Source organism: Ananas comosus, linkage group 1, assembly GCF_001540865.1.
Source record: "Ananas comosus cultivar F153 linkage group 1, ASM154086v1, whole genome shotgun sequence".
Taxonomy (NCBI): domain Eukaryota; kingdom Viridiplantae; phylum Streptophyta; class Magnoliopsida; order Poales; family Bromeliaceae; genus Ananas; species Ananas comosus.
This window is the reverse complement of record NC_033621.1, coordinates 18,530,582-18,540,095: the sequence shown is the minus strand read 5'-3', so window position 1 is coordinate 18,540,095 and position 9,514 is coordinate 18,530,582. Positions and strand designations below refer to the sequence as shown.

At 36.8% G+C, this 9,514-nt stretch overlaps 1 protein-coding gene across 1 annotated transcript; it reads left to right on the top strand.

Annotated features, from left to right (window-relative positions):
- LOC109717760 (UDP-galactose transporter 1) lies at nt 3,822-8,373 on the top strand. Its single transcript, XM_020243655.1, has 5 exons — nt 3,822-4,215; nt 5,730-5,979; nt 6,273-6,480; nt 7,050-7,281; nt 7,783-8,373. Exons 1-5 carry the CDS (start codon nt 4,105-4,107, stop codon nt 8,026-8,028), a joined length of 1,047 nt encoding a protein of 348 aa, XP_020099244.1. The 5' UTR covers nt 3,822-4,104; the 3' UTR covers nt 8,029-8,373.

Here is a 9,514-nt window from a genome sequence, read left to right as displayed (position 1 = left end):
GTGAACACACCCGTCTACCTGTCGAAACTACACCAACCACCGCCACGCTGGGTTGTTGGTGGAGAGCAAGTCCTACCAGGACACTACGACATCAACGCAAACGCATAAAGCCCGACTCCGGAGTGGCACTCGTGGGCGCTACCCAACCGAGTATGCAAGCGTATCTCTGTCGAGCTCAATCAGGCTCTCATAGGCTATAATTAAAGTAAATGAGTCTAACTGGTCTAACAACCAAAGTTCACGTGCCCTTGGCACAATCTGATGCAAAACAGAAATCTGGGTTCACCGTCAACCGCGACGGCACCCGACAGTCTGAAACAGTCTATACTCTACTGTAAAAATAAATTTGGCATCCCAGCACGAGCGTAAACTCATCCTACACTAATCTAGGTATCCATCGCATACTGACAGCGACGATACAAAATAACCACAGCTCCTAAAGCTAAATTTGGTAATTTTCAGAAAATGACAGTGTAGGGTTCAATAGTTTTCTCCTAAGTCAATTTCCAAATCCAACATATAAAACGAATCTAGAATTCACAGCTCCAACTCGGATTTCATTAAAGCAATGCAAATCGGTGTATTGAGCTACTAACATGATACAACACAGGAAGTTTACATGCTGACAAAAATCTAGGCTTAGGAGGAAATCCGACGATTTCTGTAAACTTCAACCCAGCTCAAAAAGCTCGTCCAACAATGGCGAGAAGTCGAAAGACGAGGAAATCACGCGCTCGCCCGGCCTCCAACGGTGCAACCGCGACGCCTATGCGCTCGAACGACTCCTTGGCGCAACGTCGAAGTCGACCCGAGCTCGAGCCATAGCCTCCACCAAGCACACGATCAAACACTAGAGAGAGAGAGGAAGCAGGAACCAAAACTCACTCTCTGCCTCTCTACACATATATAAAGCGGTGGGGATAAGGTTGAGGGTAATGACACATTTCTGCCCAAAATACCCTTTACCTACTCAAAAATCCAGCTGGAGTACCGATACCCGATTTGGTTACCGGTACTCCGTATCTCAGCCCGCAAGCTCGCACACAAGGTACCGGTACCAGCCCGATGCCGTATCGGTACTTAGCATCAATTGGCACAACCCGAGAGCAGACTGTTCTGAAAATAGACTGGGGTACCGGTTCTCCCTTGCATGGTACCAATACTCAGCACTGAAAACCTACACTTTGCAGATTCCAATGTCAATACACTGCTCTCACGTCGCACTGAGTCTGTTTTGCGTCCATTTCACCCAAAACGACTCTGACTTGTCCTGACACTCTCCAGATGTGTCGACAAGTCTCAGATGCTGAAAATCTTACTGGCAACCAAACAACAGGGATACTACTGTTGGGAGCCGAATGCCCTGATCCTTAACTCGGTCAAAGATCTCTCTCGGAAAGAGTGTAGGAATGCGGAACGGCTACGATTAGTGACCCTCGAAGTTTGCGCCCTTCAACTGGATCAAGCGATTGAGCTGATGAGAGATCGTATCAGCCGAATTCGAAGACCTTTACTATAGACTCGGTTCGGCTGGAAGAGCCGAATGTACGAAAAATAAAGGATTTTGGATCGGTTGATGAGCCGAATAGATGGAATACACAGTGACCGGTCGGCTGAAAGAGCTGAATGCCTTTATATATTAAAATGAAGTTAGGAACTCATACAAAACAGAGTGTGCCCGAAGGGCATACATATTTTGAAAATTTAGATTACAACAAAGTGTGCTCGTGGGGCATACAGACTCCAGAGATTTAACTTAAAAACTACTCCTAAGAAAGCAATAAATGCGGGTAAAAAAAAATTACATGTAGACTGCTTCTAGAAAGCGATAAATGTAGAAAAGGAAAGTATTGAAAATACGGTTGTCTTCTCGTTCGGGGGAGAGAAAGACCCTTATTACAGGCTTCAAAGTTACTATTTATAATATCTTATCAGCCTATATTATTGGTTGGTTATAGTAGTGGGGGAAGTGGTGTAGCCATGATCATGACAGTTACGCCCCACTTCTTATGGAAGTTACGCCTCACTTCACATGGAAGTTACGCCCCACTTATCAACCGTTCCTGCCTAAACGCTCTTGACCTTCAAGCGCCCTATTGCCGACTCCTGGTGTACCACATATCCTTATTTCTCTAACTCATATGTGGGTTAGGCTGGCGTGTTAATTTTAATTTTGGCATCAACAATTACATAAATAGATAAATTGTGATTCAATGAGTTATAGTATTGAAATATGACATGAATAATTAAAGGCAAATAAATATATATAATATATATAAATATAAGTAGTTATTGATCTTCTAGTAGTAACACTACAACAAAAACGGCATATAGCGACACTTTTAAGTGTCGGTACAGGTCAGAAAAAGTGCTGCTGGCTAAATTACCGACACTTTTAAAAAGTGTTGCTATATGTGGCGTCGCTAGGTATATAGTGACACTTTTTAAGAGTGTCGGTATAACTTAAAAAAAGTGCTACTAATATACCGACACTTATTTAAGCTTTTAGCAGCACATAAAAGTGATACAAAATAATATTATAGCAACACTTTTTTTANTTTTTTTACTTTTTTTTTTTGGTAATTGGGTTGGACTTTTAATTAGGTTTTTGACAATGGGATGGGTGGGAGTAGGAGTAAGATTGGGCTTTATATTTGGGCCGGGCCTTAGGTGGATTTTTGTTAGAAGGTTTTAGACATAACTGGGACACTTACACAAAAGTGTCCCAGAAATGTGTCCCTATATCTCAGTTTTGTTGTAGTGTAAATATTTATAACAATTAGTAAAACCTTTAAAAGAGTCAAGAGTCTCTAATATTGAATTTAAAAGTTTAAGAATCAAACTAAAACTTGGTTAGAAGTTCAAAGTACAAGGGTAGTTTTTTTCCTATCTTCCATACAAATAAAATTATATTATAATTATAATACTTTTAAAAGTAGATATAGACGTTTACTTCTACCTCATATTTTATAATGAAGCAGCCAAGTTAACAATCGACGCTACGCTGTTAAACTTGATCTGAACTATTTATGTAAATCTTTTCCGAACTGTATTTCTTAATTTTTGAAGCATTAATTGATTAGTATTCATTCAAGTAACCTTTAAAAATAATAATTTCAATGGTTACTACAAAATGAAGTTTTAGACCACTTGATTAGTACTTTGTAAATTATGCCGTCGAATTATAAAATTCGATTCCTGCAAAGATCTATCTAAATAGTCTTAATTGTGTCTGCCAAAATTTATGATCAACAACGATGTCCTTCATTATAAGTAAGTAAAGGACCCTACTCACCTTTTAAAGCCTAGTTTGGAAACGGATGGCCTAAAAAGTATAAACACTATTTTTTCGTGCTGTGACGCTTTTAAAAAAAATTTCTCAAGTAATATAAAATTGATGACTATGATTTATGATAAAAGAATAGTATCAGATATATCCTTACAAAATTTTAAAAATATCTAATATATTTTTGGTTGACCAAAATATTCTTATTTAATTTTAAAATTTTCTTCAAATATTTTTAAATTCTTAGCATTTACTTAGACTTTATTTGGTTGGGGTAATAAATAAGAATTACTTAGAATAAATTTAAATTTTTTGAGCGGTAATAGAGAAGTAAATAAGCAAAATCCCCCGTGATAAAAATCACTACCATTGCAGGAGCATGGAGTAGTTTTCTTTTTTGCTTTAATCCTTGGTAACTTCCATTCTCCGCATAAAACAATCAAATTCCGTCCCCTTCCCTCTCCCACATGCTCGCATGCGGATGTCCGCACCATCTGAATCTTTATGCGACCTCTCCCTGCTCCCTCCTCTTCCCCCCCTCACCTCTTATTGTTATTACACCTCCACCCCTCTCCATCTCCTTCTCTCTCTCTCGCTAGAGTCAAAGGGGGAGAGAGAGAGAGAGGAGAAGCGTTTTAGCTGCGAGGGGGTTAATTGCGAGATCTGGGCATTGTGGTCCGGATCGAAATGGTGGGAGCTTTAAATATGAAACCCTAGAGCTTCGGCGGTTTCGATCGCGCTGCTCTTGAGGGGAATTGATTGTGGGGGTTCGAAGTTAGGGTAAGGGTTAGGGCTTTTGTTCCCTTCGGGGGTTGGAGATGGAGGAGAGTAAGATGGGGAGTGAGGGAACGTTCCGTGCGATCCTCGCCATTTTGCAGTGGTGGGGATTTAACGTCACCGTAATCATTATGAACAAGTGGATCTTCCAGGTTTAGTTTAATTAATTTATTTATGTATACCTTTCGTCCATTCTTTTATTTTTTTCCTTTTTTTTTTTTTTGAAGAAAAAAGTTATGATTTTACCCTTTTTTCCTTAAATTGGATGATCTGTTTCCTAGATGCATCATTGACTTCGCCAATTAGGTTATCTGGGTTTGGATTGTTCAATTTTTGTTTTTTGATGATGATCTGATTATGAAATTGGTCAATGTATTTTGTTCTTTTTCTTTTCTTTTTTTTTTTTTGGTGAAAAAAGGTTTTCTTCTTCTTTTTTTTTTTCAGCCTATCAAATATGAATGGATTTGCCAAAAAAAAGAAAAGAACAAAAATGTTTGTTTTTCAGCTTTTTTTTTATTTGAACAATAATTGAACAAATTTGGCTCATCTTTCAAATGATACTAATATTTTTTATAATTGGTGTGCTGGGACTTAGGCGAAAGGTTAATAGCAGGGTTTTGAGCTACCCATTTGAGTCATAATTCGTAGATTTCTAACATTTTGCTACTGAATAATTAGTGCAGTTAAATTTTGAAAAAAAAACATAATAAATCCATACAACAGTTCTATCCCGCATCTGATATTAGGCTGATCAATTCTACCTGAAACTTGAATTATTGTTTTTAAAATTACTCGTAACCTGTCATAGTCTTTGAGCCACCACAACTTGAGTCACTTAATGTCGGCGACAGTAAATTTGTTCGCAAAACACTGGGTTGGTTGATGCCTTTGATGTTCATTTCTATCGATCAATGCAAATCGTGCAATTCTACTTGTTGAGTAAGAATGAATCAGGAAGTGCCCGTGGAATCATTTGTTACAATTCATAGGAGTACATTGCGGGGAAATTATTATTGCCAATTGATTTCTTATTGATTTTGGTGTCATGAAAAAAATCTAAATGAAACTCTTTCTCAATTGCTTCATTATGAAAAGCAAGTTGAAAATTTTATGATTTCGCATCATTAAAATTTGAAGTCTAATTGTTTCTTTTTGTTTGGTAAACATTTTAGCATGTTCTATCTCAAATTTTATGGCTTCGTTTACTTGATTTGTATTCCATATAATGAGGATCTTTGTGATAAATTGAGGAAGAAACTCTTAAAGGGAAAAGAAGCCTTAGTGTACCAATCCTAGGAGCATAAATGAAATTAGAAACAGACCTATGATTAGTAATATGATGTAAACAAGTAATTGTGATAACAGTGATGGTAGCGTACTTAATAAAACTTTCCATGCCATATGATTTGTGATCAGAGTTGTTTACACTTTTCTATTGTGTAATGATATTAGTAAATCTGAATTTTTTGTTGGTAAGCCACATTGAACTTGGTCAATTTTCCTATAGCAGTCTTGACTAACTTCAATGTATCTACTCTGTCAATTACAATATCTGCCCTCGTAATCTCTCCAAACTTTTCAGATAGTTAGAAAGAGAATTTTCCATTAGACTATTATATCTTGTTACGGTAATCACGGTGATCATTAGAGGAAACTTTGAATGCAGAAACTAGACTTCAAGTTTCCTCTCACAGTGTCATGTGTTCACTTCATATGCTCTTCTATTGGAGCTTATGTTGTTATCAAAGTGCTCAAATTGAAGCCACTAATTGAGGTCGATCCTGAGGACCGTTGGAGAAGGATTTTTCCCATGTCTTTTGTGTTCTGCATCAACATTGTTTTGGGAAACGTGAGCTTGCGCTACATTCCAGTCTCCTTCATGCAGACAATTAAATCATTCACTCCAGCAACAACAGGTTTTCATGGCTTCATTTCCAGGCATTTTTCTTTGGCTAAATTGTATGAAACTCCACCTTATTAGTTTTGCACATTTTATGTTGCCCCATGAATATTGAATCATACATTTTACCCTATTCGCAAAAGAGCAAATTGATTGCTTGAAAGGCTCTAATATATGAGTTCAATATTTCACGGGGTGAAGTTATCATCACTATTATTATAAGGGGTTTTCCTGCAATTTAGCCTTCTACCTGCTTGGTTCTTTCCATTGAGTCTAGGGTCTATTCTGACTTGTTACTTTCAAAAACAGTTGTTCTTCAGTGGTTAGTGTGGAGAAAATATTTCGAGTGGCGCATATGGGCTTCTTTGGTACCGATTGTTGGGGGAATTCTTCTAACCTCTATAACAGAGCTCAGCTTCAATCTCTTTGGTTTTTGTGCTGCACTATTTGGCTGCTTGGCGACATCTACAAAGACTATTCTAGCAGAGTCACTTCTTCATGGTTATAAATTTGACAGGTAGCAAATCTTTTCTTTTGATTTTTGATAAATGATCACTTTCTCTCTGTTTAGCAGTGAGGATGATGTTGGCATGTTACTTTTATGCGCACTTTCTCTGGACATTGATCGTAATTTCCTATTTTGTTTTATCGAGCAATAGTAATAATTTTTCATTCTTTCTTTTCTAGTCCTTGAAAAGGAGCTATTTTGCTGTCACGCAAAATTAATTCAATCGTGATATGATGCATCATATAAGTCCAAATGTTGCAATAGCTTTTTCTGGAGTATCCAACTTTAGTTTGATTTTTATGTACTTTCTGTGTCGCTTGTTTGTCAAATGGATTCACATGGAAAATTTTTATTTATTGTTCTTAGGATAAAATTAACAATTCTAATTATGTTTGCTTGTAAATCAACAAAACTAGAAGCAGAGACTTGTTTTATTTGCAAAATTTTCATCTAATAAAACTTGGTGGCTTTTCTTACAAAAAAATTTGTCCGAGTAGGTTAGATAATAAATTCCAGTTAAATCTGTCTTTTTTGGCTTTCTTCGCTAAGACGAATCTAATTTTTCCTCTCTTTTCCAGTATTAACACAGTATACTACATGGCACCCTTTGCAACCATGATACTCGCTGTGCCAGCCGTATTATTGGAAGGAAACGGAGTCACCAACTGGTTCTACACATATGATTCTGTTTTTTCATCACTATTCATCATTTTCAGCTCAGGGGTGTTGGCATTTTGTCTCAACTTCTCCATCTTTTATGTCATACACTCAACGACTGCCGTCACCTTCAATGTCGCGGGCAACCTCAAAGTGAGTTCATTTTCAACGCTTGAATTGCAAAAATGCCACAATAAAATTTAGCATGTGACAATCATGTAGCTCATTAAGGATTTAATTTGGTCAATGTCATAGTAAAATGTACGGACAGTTCCGGTACTGTCCTGATAAAGTGACAGCAATTTCATCCCTAACTGTCAAAAGACCATTTTTAGCCCTGTTTCAGGTAACCTAATAAGCAATCAATCTTATGGTGGAAGGGATTAGCGGTCAATTTACCAAAAAGATTTAGATCGTTTCGATCTTCAGGGATGGAATTGCTGCCCTATATAAGAAAGTTGAAGAAATAAAGTGTTGGATTTCCACAATATTTTGATTCTAATCCTTGCGAACAACTAAAGAACATTCTCCTGTGGTAAAGTGTTACGATCTAAGCAATGGGGTATCTCAAAAATGAAATCTGGCTGATACCTTTAGGGACTTACCTAATACCTTCTTTACAATTCTCACCAATTTCTTCAATATGTTATGTAGGTTGCGGTAGCAATATTGGTGTCATGGCTTATTTTCCGGAACCCAATATCCGGTATGAATGCTATTGGATGCACGGTGACTCTTGTGGGATGCACTTTCTACGGCTACGTAAGGCACCTCTTATCGCAGCAGTCTTCATCTTCTTCTTCCGTTCCCGGAACTCCAAGGACTCCCCGTACTCCTCGCACTCCTAGGAGCCCGGCAGAGATGATCCCTCTTGTAAGCGATAAGCTAGAAAAGGTTTAGCTTTACACTGATCAATGTGTTCGTGGAACATCTGAACAAAATATTTGCTGAAGCGACGAAGAAAATATCAAAAGGTCCTTTGCAGTTTTCGGTCCTTTAAAGCGCAGCGGGTTGCAACACGAGGAACGGTTGAATTTTCGAAGTTCGAATGTAGTTAATCCAATAGATCAGAAAGGAGAGAGATTGGTGTTTCTTGTTTTGTTAGTGTGTGTATCTTGGCTTTTTGTTTCTGTTTAGTACAAAATATGTTAGACGATATTTTTTTACATGTTTATGCTGATTATTATTACTTATGTAACTGATTTGCTTCTATTTAATACGAAACGTTACATGATGTTTTTCACATGTTTTGTTGTAGATTACCTAATGAAATAGAACCCCAGCGGATTTTGTTTTTTCTTTTTTGCATGTTTTCCATTTATTGGTTGTTTTAGTCACGTAGTTAATTAGATAACTCGTACTTTGTGTTGGATAGTGCTCAAAATAAAAAAGAAATAATTTTTGCTATAATCCTAATATTGTAGGGGAGGAAGGCAACTGGATGGTCACATATTTCAAAATTTATAATCCAGAAAATAATTGGAAGGCGAATTTTGTGTACATAAATACAAAATGGAATTAGAAGAAAGAAGGTGGAGTACTCCTCAGAAGAGTTGGTGACAGCGAAAGATAGGTTTTAAAGTTTTCTTTAATTTTTTTTTTTCTATGTACAAAATTTTCAGGGAAATTCTTAAGACTTGATACAATGGCAGCAACAACACGTTAGGAGAATCATAAAAGGGCCATCCAAAATCCTTTAAAGATGAGAAATAAAATTACATGACTCCATTAACCCAATCTATATATACAATTCTATTAAAGGACGAACCCTCAACCGGCCCTCCGTAATTTTGAAACTATAGGTTCCTCAAAACATAGTTTTTGTTTATTTTTTTCTAGCATTTTTTTTTTTTTTACTGTGGAGCCCTCATGATACTATCTATGCAATTCCATTAAAATATGAACCGTCAACCAGGCTCTCTGTAATTTTGAGACTATGGATTTCACAAAACAAAATTTTTTCTCTCCTAAACCTTTTTTTTTTTTGTGGGGCCCTCCTATCTATACAATTCTATTAAAGGGCGAATCTCAGACAGACTCTCTAAAATTTCGGAACTATGGATCCCACAAAATATAGTTTTTTCTCTTTTAGTTCATATATATATATATATATATTTTGAGGCTCTTAAGGTACTATCTACACAATTTCATTCAAAAGTGAAATCTTAATCGGGCTCTTCATAATTTCAGAACTATGGGCCCCACAAAATATAATTTTTTTATCTCCTAGCTTTTTACACCTATCCTTTTTTGTTGATGTACGAAATTTTTTTATTCTCTCTCAAATCTTCCAAAGATCCTACACTATTCCAATCACATCTCTCCTCTCTCTCCTTTTCTTTTTCTCTCTCTCCCCCTCCCCTTTCTCTCTCTTTCTTTCTCAGCC